Raw genomic sequence first — 16,402 nt, forward strand, 5'->3', positions numbered from 1 at the left:
TTCATGTTTCTCATATTACTACTCACAGACTGTAGGACAGAGACAGACTTTCAAAAATCTGCCATAGTAAAAATTATGTCCATGGTATTAGCCTTTGGGAGCATCTTTGCATGGTGCAATTTATTTCTTAATTTCTTTATACATATCTTCATGCAAGCTGTTACTGTTTCTTTTAATATGTCACAAGATATCTCTGAATGCCAAGTATTTTGAAAGGAATAAACCAAACCTCAGGAACAAGACAAGAATTACAGTTCTAGATTTTGTAAAAGTGGACATGTCTATATTGACATAACTTTCTTATGCCTAAAACCTCTAAGCTACAACCCACCACCACAAAACAAAAATCAACAAACCCAAACCAACTCCCAAATTAACCAATACTGTATGAACTTGAGAGGAGGACAGATACGTTATACAGACCACAAGTCAGGCCATATTACCATTATATTACTTAACACAGTGTAAATACTGACATGGAACAACAGCCTACCAACAAATGCATAGGTCACTGTTAGTCACTCAAAGTTTTCATGGGAATATCTACAAAATTATTCTAGTTACTGGTCATTTGCTAGTTTCAACATAAGTAACTTGGATCAGGTAAAAGCATCAGAGAGTTTAACCTATTTTAACCAACCTGGTCCTTAATGCAGTTTGAACTCTAGGAAAAAAAGATAACAGATGAAATCACTTTTGCTTTCCAAGTCTAAAACCATTTCTATGGACACTGTAGTAGACAAGGGACAGATGGGTGCTGACTGCTTTACTGTTCTGGGACACCCATATGTGCACACCACCCTCACCAGGGCTTGGAGGGTCTGACCAAGGTCCTCAAGAAGGTTTGCGCAGGTTTCACACCCTCCAAACCTTCATTCCTCCTACAAATAAAAAATGAAGAGAACAACTCTTCTTCACTGTGCAAACACACATTACCAACCACAGCAACTCCCTGCTCTTGATGCAGCCCCTATCCTCTCCCTGAATGACCTGCCAAAGGTTTAAACTAGTGGCACCTCAGAGCAATGCTTATTTTCTCAGGTAAGCACAGAAGGCAAAGTGATGAGTATACAGCATTTACTTTCTTAATTTCTCTTGAAATAATTCCTTTAGTTTTGGGTATGCTATTTAATAAAGGCAATACAACACATGTTATTTAATACTGTTTAGCCTAGAGAAGAGAAGGCTCCAGGGAAACCTTACAGCAGCCTTTCAGTACTTAAAGGGGACTACAGGAAAAATGAGGAGGGTCTCTATCAGGGAGTGTAGTGATAGGACAAAGGATAACAGTTTTAAACTGAAAGAGTGTCGATTTAGATTAGATCTAAGGAAGAAATTATTTACTGTGAGAGTGGTGAGACATTGGAACAGGTTGCCCAGGGAAGTTGTGGCTGCCCCCTCCCTGGCAGTGTTCAGGCCAGGCTGGACGGGGCTTTGAGCAATCTGGTCTAGGGGAAGGTGTCCCTGCCCATGGCAGGGGGGTTGGAACTAGGTGATCTTTAAGATCCCTTCCAACCCAGACCATTCTATGACTCTATACATGCAAATCAGTCAGATACTCCAGATATATTCATGAAAGGAGACATCACTAATATTGTTCTTGTTACTAAATACCAGGGAGATGGAACAGGTTTCTAAGCCTTTTCTTTGTGCAATTCCTCCCAATTCTCCCATACAGTTTATGGAGATTAGAAATAAATAAATCCAAATACTTGGCACTTTAACAAGACTTTTTAACTGGAGACAAGATGTTTTTCTAAAATAAAGTAAATATAATTCTATTTTTCAGCAAAGGACCTGAGGTACAAAGGACTGAAGACCAGCTTTTTTGAAAAACAAAACACCCCCCCTTCCCTTTGAAATTAATGGAAGCTGCAGGCTTTCTGCTGCTCTGAAAAGAAAGCTGTACATAACATTCTCTTCCCATTCTCCAAACCCAACCTCACAACTGCAACTTAAGTATTCCTCACTCGCATAAAAGAAGAATCAAAAGCCAAGACCAGGAGACATGAGTCTATATAGTATCTAATAAGCAAGGGAAAATGGTAGTGACATATACTTACTTTTTCTTTGCTTCACTGTCCCCTGGGATTTGCCTTTTCTTTGGGGGTGGCGGTGGGGGCAACTCCTGTCTGGACTGTTTAACCACTACCTGTTCCTTCAATGGCATTATTTCTGCAGCAGTCTTCTGTGAAACCTGTGGCATCCCTATGCTTCCTACAGCTTGAGTTACCTGTATAAAATAATTTAGCAAAAAGGTCTAAATGCCATTTTTAACACAAACTGAATTGCTTTTGCTTAGTTCATTTTATTCATCAATCATAAAAGCCCATTCAGTCACCCCTACAAATGACCACAGCTAGCTGTCACGAAGTACCTTTATGCACTCCAGAGGAAAAACTCTATAATTCTCATTTTACAGATGGGAACCAAGCATCAAAATTCTCAGTTCAACTAGAATTTCACACCCGTTCAACCAAACTAAAATCAACAAAATAAGCATTATATCTATATTCTTCCATAATTGCTTGGTTCACAGAAAGAACCAGGTCCTTTGGGTTTATTAACACACAGTTTTGTATTTTATACTCATACCCCATAAAACCACGCCTAGATCTCAGGAAGAGCTGATACACAGTGCATTTGACCTAAAAACTCACTCAAGTCAATAGAAATCCCCCACACTCTTTAACAGGCTATAAAGTAAGTCCCACGGGAATCAACCTGTAAGTTCTAAGTATGTGATTGATACTTAGGGGGAGTGAAAGACAACAGGATTTGGCACTCTCCAGTGCTTTGACTCAAACGCAAGAACAAATTAAAGCCACATGGCTGAAATGGACCCCTACTCAGACTGCACAACTCAGTCATGATCCATTTAGTGTACAGTGAATCAGTGACACAGCCTTTACCATAGTACCAGAAAAAAAGGCACATATGAGTCATAAAACTGTCAAACTAAATTCTCACAGAAGCCAGTGGGAGTTCTGTCTAAATAAAAACATTACCAAGCCCTCAAAATACTAAAATAAACATTTAACAATCCAGCTTGGCTATCATCATTACATATCAAACAAACAACTACTCTATTTTCAACAGATGAGAAATCATACTCACAGAGCATAAATGCTTGTATGACTCCCATTTATTTATCTATTCTGGGTTTTGGGTTTTGTCTTTGTTTTCTTTTAGTATCAGATTTAATCCAGTCTCAGCACTCTTAAAATGTTTAAAGGCATTTGCATTGATTGATAATACATGGCAAGCCTGCTTTACTCATCAGAAAAATGAAGCTTAATCTGTGTGAGAAAGGAGTAATAGTACTAGTCAGGTTAACAACTTGGGGTTTTGAAGACCAAAACACTCAGACAGTTTTGTCAGCAGATAAAGTCAGCCCCACATGAAACCGCACTCACCTACCTCTCTAGCCTGATGCCAAGAACGTACTCGGGCAATTTTGCTGACAGTGTCAATGAAGTTTGCATAAAGACATCTAAACAGCTAAAAAAATAATAAAGCTTTGTTAAGTACCTGGTTAGAGTAATCCTCTAGCTTCTGAACCAAACTGTCCCACCTCTGAGTTAGTTCTTCTTGATCCTGATCAATTTTACTGGATGCTCTGTCATTCCCAAGGATTTGGGCCACATCCTGACCTAGTTCGTTCAGCTGGTCTAGCGTTTGTCGTTTCATACCCATGTCCTCTTTCAAAATCTGAAGTTAAAATAAAACATTGAAATCCATCAAGTATTCTGCAACTCCTTATCTTTTAATTCTATGTGTGGGGGCAGGGAGGGAGGATGAAGTGCACTGAGCCAGATGCATCATAGTTTCGAAACAGTTCTCTTGTGTAACAAAGAGCTAACAGACAGAAAGAACACATCCCTGAAACAGTGCCTAAAGCAATCAGTAGTATCTCTTGAGTAAAAGTTACAAATTATTAGTTCAGGTACAAGCTGCACCAATGTATTAAAAAAAAAAAAAAATCCACCCCCCAAAAAAAAAAAAACCAAAACCGAAACCACAAACCATAAACCTACACTTTGGAAAGCTTTGCTGACTGGCAGCCTGCAGTAAACTCCAAACCCTGTCAAAAACCCAGCATAGCTGTTCCAAAGTTTGGCACACCAACCTGGAATGGCCATGGAGTAAGCTGTACCCATTTTTAAAACTCAAGTGGAAGAATCTGGCAAGGAGAGAATATTGGCCTGGCTTCCAAAGTATCATGCATTCACAGCTCCTGCTGAGGTCAAACTGGTAATTTGCCATTCATTTATTCTGAGATTTGACAGGATAGAGCAGGATAGCGATACTCACTGCTAGTTTTCGAACATTCACACTCAGGTCTGTTTGATCTTTAAAGTTGCTTGTCTGGACCTTACTCAAAGCCTCTTCTTTCTCAGTTAACCAAGCCTTCAATAAGCACTGCAGATTATAAGAAAAATAGCACAAGAACATACCAAGTTTCTCAAACAGCTATTGACAATTCCTTCTTTAAGATCTTTGCATTCAAAGCACAGTTCTGCAGTCTTTATATGCAGGAATTTCAGTTGGCAATAACAAAAGTAGTACATAAGAGAAAAAATACCAGATCAGAGAATTAAGTAATACTTTGCAGCAAAATAATTTCAACAAAACCATTTCTCAATATATCACAGCACACACTCCCGCCAGGTTATCTATAGTGACCACATAACCACCACAAAACAGATATATGACTTATAAATTATGTTAAATTAAGTTTATCAAAGTGTTATGCATGCTTTCTTTCATTCTCTACCCCTCTTCTTCTGTGTTTCAAAACCAGCCATTACAAACATTTTCTCACAGAAGGTACACCGCCGATAATTCAGAGCTCTTTCAGTCCAGGCAGTTAAAGAGTCACATATTAATTAGTCACCTCCATGTTTACTGTACCTATTTCCAATTGTAGAATAACTTCAGCAAGTGCTATTTATCTCATCTTCTGAAAGCTGCATTGGTCTGCTCTGAATAGTACTAACTCAGGGATCTTGAACCTTTTCCATTTTTTTCTAGGAAACCTGTCCTGGGTCTCACTTCAGTCATACAGCACTCCTATGGAAACTCCAGCAATAACTGGCATCAAGTATCAGGAAAGATTTTAAACATTTTATATTGTGTTGCAACATATTGCTGCTGTTGCACAGCCATCTCCAGAGACCCAGCACTCTATCAAGCTCAGCTGCATAGCCACTGGCACAGTGCTGCAACTCTGTGGTTAAAAAAAAAAATACAGCAAGGCAGATACTTTTCAACAGCCACTAGGCTCCTCAGTCTAGTTGTATATTTTTTGGCATTGTCCCAGAACTGACTACAGCAACTTTTGGGCCAAAGGGTTAAAGCAGTTTACATTGCCAATGCAAACCAACATGCAAAATGTACAGACAGCAAATACGATGGTGGCAGAAATGCCATAAGGCTGTGAGAAACAAAATTGTAACACCACATACTCTGGAAAAATCACACTGGCATCCCAGCCAACATATTTTATGCATAAGAAGAGCTTAAAAACCCTTCAATGTATTCAATTAATTTCTGCTAAATCAGCAGTCAAAGATAACTCTCCCTAGAAAACTGAAACATAATTATAACAGTGCTAAGAAATATCTGGCACTGACTGAAGAATTTGCTTCCTGAGTGGTAAGAATTGTGTTGACTTGGCAATGTGGTTTCCAAAAATTTTCTAGGCAACCACAAAAAGGCTGATGCATCACTGTTGCTCATCTCTCCATCTGGCTGGATGAAATGGAAAGTGATAGTACCTAAGTGCTTTAGTTACTTTTGTCTTAACAAAGTGTTTGTATTAAAGTTTTTTATTAGTTTCAAACTAATTTTTGTAGGTGACTCGATAACACTTGAAGACAGAGAACTATAAGTCAAACCTGTTAGTAATAAAAGCATTGTTCGGAGTTGAACAATGAATGCAAACATAAGCTGATCTAAACCACCTAAAATGAACTATTTCATCATTTGCTAACTGATATTAAGCACCAATTAATTTTTTCACTTTTACCAAGCAATATAATTACATACAAATTTTAAAAAGCTGAATGCAAAGCAGCTCCAATAAAAGATGACACTCTTAGTAGTACTAAGTACTGTAGTAGTCAATGAGCCGTCACTTTTCCCCAGACAAATACAAGGGTGGAAGAGGACAAGCGTGTTCACATAGAGTCATCAAAACTAAGAGCACTTTAAGCCTATGCCTTGACATACAGAGGGAGGATTTTTGAGGAATCCTTACTTCTCATCTCAGAGACTTATCTTGCCCGAGAGTTGCCAGAAAATATTAGCACACAATTTTCTGTATGTATAGACACATATGCCAATGCAGTATGTTAAAATATATGTATATAGAATAGATACTTAGCATTGGATAAACCAGAATCTGAACCTTGACTCCATACTAACAAGGTCACAGAAGCTGCAAATTCAGCTTATCAATGTACTGCAAATAGATACGGGAGGAGTCAAGGAGAAGCAACCCAAAAAAATGCAGACAAAACACCCCTGTCAAAGAAACCAGGCTGTAACTGATAGCAACAACTGTATCAGCACTGTACTTTCAAATGTCTAAACAAGCTGTGTGTACTGCAGAGTTTAGACAACAGCTTACAGTGATAAATACCATCATTTAAGAAAACAAAACAATTCAAGTAAACTTTCAAAGGAAGAATCATCAAATACTTTAAGCTGACACACAAAACAAGCTCTAACACTAGGCATGAAAACCTACTACATGTAGTGGTGTTACTATATTTTTTATGCCATTAGTTAATTTGTGTTTGAGCTGTATATTTAATTATATGTAAAATGTACAGTATCAAAGCAAGAAAAAACTCAGTGCTATCTTCACAATTCAACTGTTTGCCTAAACTCAGCAAAATGAGAGCTGCATGCCTCACTATACTGACCAAACATTACTGATTTTGAAAACAGTATCTACTGATTAGTGAATTATCGATTGTCTACATGTGTCCATGCAGGAAGCACATATTAATTAGGAAAATTCTGTAATTACCAAACCACCAGATACTTAATGGTTCATGGTCATTTTGCTATCATGAATATTCCCACTTCTTGGCCATTTTACAATACCTTGGAAGTTATTTTATAAGGAGTTATAAGCTTGCTTTCTTAAACTTTGAAAAATATTTCTCTTGTGCCACACAGCTACCCCACTCCTCAAGAAACACTAGGAACCCAAACAATAACACAAAATCTAGTTTTTCAAGGCTTTTTTTCTGACAGCTATTAAACTCTGCTAAGGGGTTTGGGGCTTTTCTTATTTGGTTGTTTTTTCCCTCCACAAATCAACCCATCACTCTGGGTAACTGAAGAGCTACTAACCTGCTCTTCCAGTAGCTCCTGCCATAAAAGCTGAATTTCTTGCAGCTTGACCCGTCGCTCCTCAGTCCAACGACAAACTGCTGTCCACCGCTCGCCAAGCCTCTACAAAAGCAGAAAACATGAACATTCACAAGCCTCACAAGGAAACTCAAAAATCAAAAGCATAATTTCTGCTTCACAGTAACCTCTTCCTACATTATAGCTACCTTCTTGCCAGTGATCACCATTGCTGTATTGCACAAAGACAGGTTAAAGCTTTTCAAGAGCATTCACCTATGACCTTATCTCGGCTCTTGCTGAAGTCAGTGAGCTACATGATTGACTTTAAAAGGAGTGAACAAAGTAGCATGAATTCTGCTTCAACAAAATCATGTTCCACACTCCCTATACTTCAGGTTACAGTCCAAATTCTGACAAAAACGGGAAAATACTTCACACTATAGTCCCTAGATAAATTTGTGGGGTTTTTTTCATGTCTTTAAATATTATTCCCATCAGTTTTTAACTTCCAAATGAAAATTCTTATGTGAAATAAGAGTTGTACTCTGCATCTTCCCATTTTAATGACACTGCTGAAAGGATACACTACAAAAGTGCCTAAGTCACTGGAAATGTGAACAGCTTGACTCGTCAGGAATTGAGCCTGAAAGTCAAAGCATTTTTGCAGGTTTTACCCTTAGGAAATTTAAAAATTCTTTACATTATTATTATTACTTTAAAAAATAGTACTTTGAATTACTTTCTAGGATAAATAGTCTTTAAACACAAACAGTGTTGATCAAGAGTTATATGCACAGGTTTTAAGCACCTGCTACAGTTAAAAGAGGGCTCTAACATTTTACCTGCAATTGTTCCTCCAGAATAGCTGTTGCACTTTCCCCACTGCTTTCATCAACAATGACGACCATGTGCGTTAGGGAGTTTACCTTCACCTGTTCTGTCTCTAGGTCATTCTGCAGGCTCTAGAAGAACAAATCAAAAGTTATCAACTTTGAATGTATTTGTTAATCTGCTATTTCAGCCACAGTGACTAACACAACTGCTGTGGCAAAGTACTTTGGATTCAACAGTTAAAGGTAGATTTTTATCACTGGGAATCACTGCACAGTTTAAATAAAAGTAAGTAAGACTACCAGAAATGAACCCAAACCCATTCTGTTAAAAACATTTAAGTGCTGTAAGCTGTATGCACTGTGCCTGACTAGGAGAATCATATGACAACTGCACTGACTTTCTGTATGTCTACTGTAATAGGTAAGAGAGCGTGTTTCTGTAAAAAGGTATTATTGTTAATAGGCAAGTATCACAGGGCATGCCAAACAGGGAAAAAAATCCTGAAAAATGTTCGACTTTTAATAGTGGACAATTTAAATCAACTGTGCTTTAACCAATTATGATGTTCAAAGACAACAGCTGAAAACTGCAGAAAGCATAGAGTTCCAATTAGCTTGATATAATCTGTAGATTTAACTATTCATACAACTTCTAGAAGAACAGGTACCATGGTTAAAGCCTACATCCAAAATAAGTTTGCAAGATCAATACACCTTTACAGTACTGAAAATACCATTCTTCAGCCCAGAATGTTGTAAGCTACTCCAAGAACAACACACCTTAAAATCCCCAGACTTTGAAGACAGAGGAAAGAATGCAAGTGTGGGACACAAAATTACACAGGTTAAAAAAACTCTGTAGTTCTTGCCCTGTGAGGTATGTCCCATGCTGAAAAGGGGGTCAAACCTCAGCACTGGCTACAAAAACCAAAGTTGCAACCATGACAAGTATTAAAAGGCCATCTTTCTCAAAAAAAACCACGGCAGGCTAGAAAGGCTGGACTCCCATCCAGAAACTTAATTGAGGGACAAATCATTTCCAAAGTGTTGTGCACAGAGTAGCTGTGAGAGATACGCTCCCTTAGGATATGATTCCTGTAAAAGCAAGGACTAGAATCAATGACTTGGGAGGCCCTTCCTGCTAGTTTTATCTCCTGCATTATTTTAATTTGCAAGTCTCAAGCATGTTTTAGCAATGTCTGACAGTCATTAAAGGCAAGTTTGTCCACAGTACGTTTCATACTGAGCCTCACACCAACAATTTACCTGCAAAGGACTCATTTCCTGCACGAAGTAAGGGTAACACAATTGCCCCTATAGGTTTTGCTTCCTGCATGAAGCAAAGATAACAGTTTCTGCTGTAGTCATCAGTGCTCAAGTGTTCAGTTAAGAAAACACTTCCTGAAACTTCCAATTCCTTTCTACCCCACCATCACCCTTTTCCAATCATCAAATGCAGCCCCCCCACTGTACAGCCATATATGACTTCTGACACAATCAATTCTCAGCCAAGGAACCTACCAACATACACATCTTTCAAATACTTCTCGTGTATGTATTACATAACAGAGAAAAAAAATTACTTTATGTTCTTCCAGCTGTTTTTGAAGGGACTCCAAATCATCCGCTAAGAACTGAGATTCCATCTTCTGAATGCGTTCTTCTGTAACCGTCAGCCAGTCGGACAGCTGCTGCAACTGCTGCTTCTGGAGCTCCATCAGCATGTCATGCAGGCTGCAAGAAGAAACACAGGCAGTTATCTTACAAGCAGTTTTCCCAAGGTAAGAGACTAAGTTCTAGTTCCTATAGGAAAGAAGTAAGGCCGTTCCTAAACCAAAGGGCAGTTTTCACCATTAAACTATGGAACACAGCTAAGTATCCTTGTTCTTTTCTCAATAATAAAAGTTATTGAATTATGCAATTTATATCAGGGATTGTTTCTTGCAAAAGGGATTTGCTGCTAATAGAGCCTTTGCTGAGAGTTGCAACAAAATGAAGTTTCTCTCTTGATGTGCAGCTCTTAACTTGATAACCCACAGGCGGGAAAAAATTCTTCTAAGTGCTTTTTAGTTGTGTAAACACGCATAGCCATCCATGTCTACTGTATGCTTTATTGAGGAACTTAAACTACTGAAACAATATTAAAAACACATTTATGTAACTACTGCATGTAGATACTACATATTTAGTCTGCCATTTACGTAACAAGTCACAAAATACTTCTATATAAGAATAAAACCACTCAGTTACATTCATTTACTTTGTTTCATCTTCAAAAGTATGAAGAAGGTGGATTTCATGTCACAAACTGAAGAGTTAATTCTGAAAAAAACCTTAGAAATGGATGCAAATCAAGATGCAGTAAGCAACAGAGGTGGGTCCTGCAACTCTAGGAGAGGTTGCATGGCATGACTCACCGGGACTGCCTGTCCATGCTCTCCACCCTCAGCTCCTCCCAGCGAGAGTTCAGCAGCAGCATTTGCTCCTGGATCTCAAACTCCTCTTCGGGTGACAGGTTTCCCTGGGCCACCAGTTGGTTTCCAGCCTGCAGAACATTGCCCACACTGCTTTGGTGCGCAGTCAGTTCCATCATAAAACCCTGGAAATAGTACAGTCGGCTGTGTCACCATGATCTGTGAGCTCCTACAGGAGTTTATGAATTTGTAAATATCCTAATAAATTGTCATGTGTGAAACAGTGCTGCAGAATGATCTGGCACCATCGAACACACAAGCATGGCAGACTTGTTCCTCTCTACAACAGAAGATTGTCCATGAGCTATGAAAATTCTGGAGCCAGTAAAACAGAGCTAATTGAGGGAAAAAGCTGACCACCTCAGAGGAAGCTGTAAGAAGACAGTCTTTAAACAAATGCCCCAAGAAAACAAAATAAGTTTACCTACTGCAAATAGAACATAAAACAAGATCTGAAATGTTTCATAGGAAAGCAAGGAGAACCCTACCAGCTAATAACACTGAAAATTTACATGTTTATTATAAATCCAGAACACCTCTTCCCCTGGTTCATGGCTTTAAAACTGCAGCACGAGAAAAAAAAAAAAATTCTTTATATTTATCAGCATTCAGATTTTAAATTCAGCTGTATACAGTAAGCTGCCACAAGAGAAAACCAAAACATCTAAGATGACACTTGAAACTTTTAGCAACATTAGGACATTTGTTCAGACTTGGAACAGAACCAAGGCAAAATAATTTGCAAACAACAATAACTTTCAAGCAACAACACATTTCCAAAATAAACTATGCTAATCATGACAGAGACCACTGAATTAAATTGACATGATTATCAATTTCAGCATTGCCTCACTTAACAGCAAGTGACATAAGGCTGACCAGGCTTTTTAGTAGCTAGCCACAGAGAAGCACAAATCAGCCTGGATCAGACTGTCTTTGTATTATAGACACCAGTGAGCCAGCCACTGAAAGCTGATAAAAAGCAAAATTTACAGTTTCAAAGCATGTTCCACTGCAAGTTCTAAAAAGATCTATTTCATCTTCAAGAAGCTATTATTTGTCAACAAAAAACAAACACACACCACCACATTCAATTAGAGGTGCTTTTAATTTAGAAAAAAAGACAGACAAAAGAAACAGAATGGCAGGTTTTGTACAAGAACTAGGAAATAGCAGTTCTGCAGCTCCCACACACACAAAAAAACCCAACACCCAATATACAAGTTCTCAAGAGAAGCTTACTTCATGGGTGGAAAATTGCTCTTTGACCTCCTCAACATCAGCAGATATTTCCTCCTGTTCCCGAAATGCATCCTCGGCTGACAGCAACCACGTAAGAACTTCTTCCAGAGCAACTTGGTAGCTATCCAAGTCCATATCCACCTCTGTCACTGTGCTGGGAGTCTCTGCTCTAGAACTGCCCTGTTCCTCTTCAAGTGCTACAGCCTAGGCAGCCAAGAGAAAAGTGATGTCTTACAAGTGTACAGAAGATGCCTTCCCAAATGATACTAAAAATAGAGCAACTGAGGTCCTTTTTTAATCCTTCATAAAATGTTAAAAGTAATCATTGGGTGCAGTCACTACTCATGAGCTTTCATTTTAAAATAAAGAACCTGGATAGAAAAAACAACTTTACTCTTGCTCATTTAACAGGGGATCTCACACCCAAACAAAAATCCATCACTACCACCACCACCACAAGTCCTGCAGCAAACTCAGTTAAGAATTTTGGGCTACTCTCTCCATCTTGCCAAGACAAATGAAGAAGTAGTATAACACAGATGGAAATTTATATCTCAACATACAGGATTTTCTAAATGAATCAGAAAAGAAGAAAAAGACAGAAAAAGTCAAGTCAGTCACAAAGAAGATGCTGTGCTTTTTCATTTTCCCACTTGCGTTGCTCAAGATAGAAGGCATGTTCCAGAGATAACTGACAAGCCTGAAGATCAGCTAAAATCAGAACTCAAGAAAAGCCTGACCGACTGATGACAAACACACCTGCTGCATGTTGAGCTCTCCATCCTCACATTCCTGCTTGTATCTCCTTGGAAGCGTCTCCACCTCCCGGATGTCTTCCATGGTGACTTGCTTAGGAAGGACCTCAAACAAAGAGGTTAAATACATGATAATAGACTTTTTGTCTGGAAGCTGTACAGCAACATCTGCATCAAAAAGATAAAATATGGGGAAAAATACATGAAGAAGCTGCTTTTCTAAATCGTTACTTAGAATACATCTATAACTTTATATATAAAACACAGTTTCTTCTGTTAGCCTTTAGTAAGATTTAAGTTAGCTTTAGTAAGCTTTAAGGCCAGGTTTGACAAATGTTGTAAGAAGTACGAAGGAGAAAAAAAAAAAAAAAAAAAGTTCTCCACATTTGGAAGTGAATTCACATTAAAAAACATGATCTTTTTGAAGTAAGAGCCCAAACCTGAAGTTACTCAGGAATAAAAACTGTTTGGGGAAAATTGTTCTGGAGCATCTCCCAAGCAGAAATACAGTTCGGAAACAGTATCCCCACACAAACATCTCCACTTAGGCTCTATCCCCACTCCCAGCACTGGTCAGTTCATTTTCTTACTTTTCATATGGAAAAGAGTTTCAGCAACTCAGGTTCACTTATCTCTTAGTTTGAGTGCTGCCCATTCAGTTAACTTTTTTTTAAAAGAATGTGGTGCTTGAATCTACAAAGTTTGAGAGCTTGTCTTGCAGAATGAATCTTTGGAGGTTCACTTCAAAGCAGATCAACAGATCAGGATTTTTTAAAGGAGCCATAAAAGTTTCCTGGTAAGCATTCCTACATAGTAAATACTCACAGCACCGGCAGCTACTGCTACTCAGTGCATACATATAAAGAACAAAAGATCACGAGCTCTTAAGCTATCCCATTCTACTTAAAACTCTACATCATCTGAAAAGCACAGACCCTTATGGTAGAGCTCCTACTTAAAAGTAAAACAAAGCCAGGGTACGAACTTCACCTTCTGTGTACTGTCTCTGTATGGTAAATCAATCTGAACCTTAACATTCAAGAAGCTAAAGCATACATATGCACAGACATACCCTTAACCCCACAAATTACATCCTTTTAAACCCAAATTTAAGGGCCTGAAACAAAATATCACTGCATTAAACTGCTGGAATTTGTAATTATTATAAGAGTCAATAGAAGAAATTTCTTTCAAGACAGGTCAAAAGAGCTTCTAGTTAAGTAAAATAACTATATCCCACCTTCAGGATCCAACAGTTTCTCGATTCCCAACTGGTTCTTGGCTATGCTGAAAGCATGTTCCAGTCTCTCAACCGGGGACATTTTTATAATCTTATCCCAGCTGAAAAACTCGGGTCTAAAAGCAAAGACAAAACAGGAAAAAGAAAAAAATTCCATACTACGCAGAATATGAAGTTACAGATATGAAGGTAGCCACCTAAGTAATATAAACATACACACAAAATATAAACATAAGTGCACAAAGGCATAAATACAATTACATGCTTTCTTTTTATTAGTAAGAATCTGGTAATCACAAATCAACTAACTGACAGCATGTCCACAGCAACATCCACCTTCCATTCTATACATACACTCGTTGACTGCAACAGGAGATTAAACACTACTAACAAGCAAATAAACTCCGTTTTTAAAATTTAGTCCAGAACCAGTTTTCTTCAACTGTTTCTTTCACAGCATTACTGTTACTACATGCTTTCTGCATCAGGCTCTGTTGGGTAATCAAGAGTCACACTGTTCCTGGAGAACCTCATTCCAAATTTGTGATGTGGCTCAGTGACTACCCTAGACCACCACAGCCAGGAAAAGCAGTGGTCTCCACCCCTACTTCTTCACCCTGTCCCACGGCCTTTTTCCTCCATTAAAAAAACAAAACCCTACAAAAAACACCCATCCTATAACAAGTGTTCAGGAGAGTCACAGTGCGAATCAGACCAAGGACCTGATGAATTTACAGTGCCAGCAGCCTTCATCTCACATCTGCATTAACCAAATCTCCAGTCCAGCTGCACACCCAAAATATACTGGCAGGTCTCAAGGAGAAAGAGCAGAGCACAGAGTAGGAAGGGGGGTAGGGGGATCAACAAATAGGGCCCCCTCCTAGTGGTACCTGCACTGACAGGGCATGCTCATCCTCATGCTGCAGCAGCACAGCTGTAGGATTACAGAGCCATTAAAGCACTTCCCATTCCCCTGTAATAGTGGCTTCTCATTAAAACACTGCTACTGTACTGTGCTTTATAGAACTTGGGGAGGAAGAGATGGGCTTGCCTTTAACTCTTTTAATACTTAATTCCGTTGTAAATTGACCTGAGAGTATCCTTTTAACGTCTGTCAAGTCATTACACTTTGTGAAGTAGGAAGGCCATACGCCAGCAAGCTCTGAGAAGCAAAAAGCCAGAGGAAGGTGGGGTGAGCGGGGAACAGCGATACGCAAAGATCCTGACAAGCTAGTGGAATATTGTACCTCCACACAAAAAGCAATAAAGGCAACCATGCAGATTCACACAGAGCTTTAGCACAGACTTTGAAAAAAACCAATACAATAAGTATATTGTATATGCACAACCTGCACACAGACATAACACCACAAATTTTAATAAAACGCAATCTAGGTATTTACCTATGAGCAAGAAAATTCTACAAAAGAGTAGAATTCATTTCATACGTTAACAGTAGGAAATGAAGACGACCAGCACAGTAAAATGTTAAATATCCTATTACCTCATAGAATTTTATTAAGTACTGCAAGTATTACAAAGTTACTAGATATTATAGCCAAGAGGCAGCACTGATAACATTTGTTGATAGATACACAAAGAGTAAAGCGAGCCTCTAAACCTCTTAGTGGGATCCACAAAATCTCTCCTATATTAAGTGTCATATTAAGAGAAATTTAAAAAGCAATATTGAAAATGCCCCTTAGGCAGGGAAGCACTACTGTTTGGGTAAGCTAAATAGCTTTGTTGTTCTACCACTTCTGCAACCTGCCCCAATCCCTTTGTTCTTTGCAAGTGCCTTTTAAAGCTTCTCTTTCAAAATCAACCTGAATTTAAACCCAGCTCAAGACTTCTCAGACGTCTGGGTAAAACTGTGCATCCCTGGCTAAAGAACTGATGCCCAGGGACAGCAAAGCTGAATTCTGACATGCTGGCAACTGTGAGGCTCCCAGGAAAAGGGAATAAAAGGCTCAGAGATCAGCAGAGCCAGGTAACAGAAATTTTAGGAAGTCAGAGGAAAGCACAGTTACCCAGTTAAAAGTTTTCAGCAGGGGCTTTTGCTACTTAACATCGCTCTGAAAAGGGCAGAGCTCACAAACTTCAGATCCTGCAAAACCCAAGCACATACTCACAGTGCGTAAGGACAACAAACCCGAAGCAAATTTTGCTACTTCTCCTGCTTCTCTCAGGTCACCTACGTCTCACTTGCATCTAATGCTGGCACTCTCTCCATCACAAAGCTTCCACACATTTAGCAGCAGAGCTACACCACTACAGGCAATTACGCCCGTATGAAGACCACTACTACAGCTCACACCATCCCGAGAAGGGATTTCATAATATTTCTGATAACCTCCAGAGAGGTTTTTGCAGAGCAGTCCTTCCACACTTTCAGGAGCCCTCTATGTGGTGCAGGCACTCCCCATGAATCCATGCAGGCCGAGCACAAGCCAACTCTGGTCTACACAGCACATAGGTGTGTCAGGACAG

General features: G+C 39.0%; 1 protein-coding gene across 5 annotated transcripts in view; it reads right to left on the reverse strand.

Annotated features, from left to right (window-relative positions):
• Positions 1-16,402, reverse strand: part of UTRN (utrophin) — a 384,959-nt gene that overhangs the window by 288,861 nt on the left and 79,696 nt on the right. For all 5 annotated transcript variants that reach the window (XM_074896615.1, XM_074896617.1, XM_074896614.1 and 2 more), the window contains 10 exons: positions 13,913-14,028; positions 12,677-12,840; positions 11,918-12,121; positions 10,619-10,800; positions 9,785-9,935; positions 8,211-8,330; positions 7,369-7,470; positions 4,315-4,422; positions 3,532-3,711; positions 2,064-2,233 (listed from right to left, as the gene is read on the reverse strand). In XM_074896615.1, the coding sequence (XP_074752716.1) occupies positions 2,064-2,233; positions 3,532-3,711; positions 4,315-4,422; positions 7,369-7,470; positions 8,211-8,330; positions 9,785-9,935; positions 10,619-10,800; positions 11,918-12,121; positions 12,677-12,840; positions 13,913-14,028 (1,497 nt within the window). The remainder of the gene's footprint in view (positions 1-2,063; positions 2,234-3,531; positions 3,712-4,314; positions 4,423-7,368; positions 7,471-8,210; positions 8,331-9,784; positions 9,936-10,618; positions 10,801-11,917; positions 12,122-12,676; positions 12,841-13,912; positions 14,029-16,402) is intronic.

Source organism: Athene noctua, chromosome 1 (genome assembly GCF_965140245.1).
Source record: "Athene noctua chromosome 1, bAthNoc1.hap1.1, whole genome shotgun sequence".
In the NCBI taxonomy this organism is placed as follows: domain Eukaryota; kingdom Metazoa; phylum Chordata; class Aves; order Strigiformes; family Strigidae; genus Athene; species Athene noctua.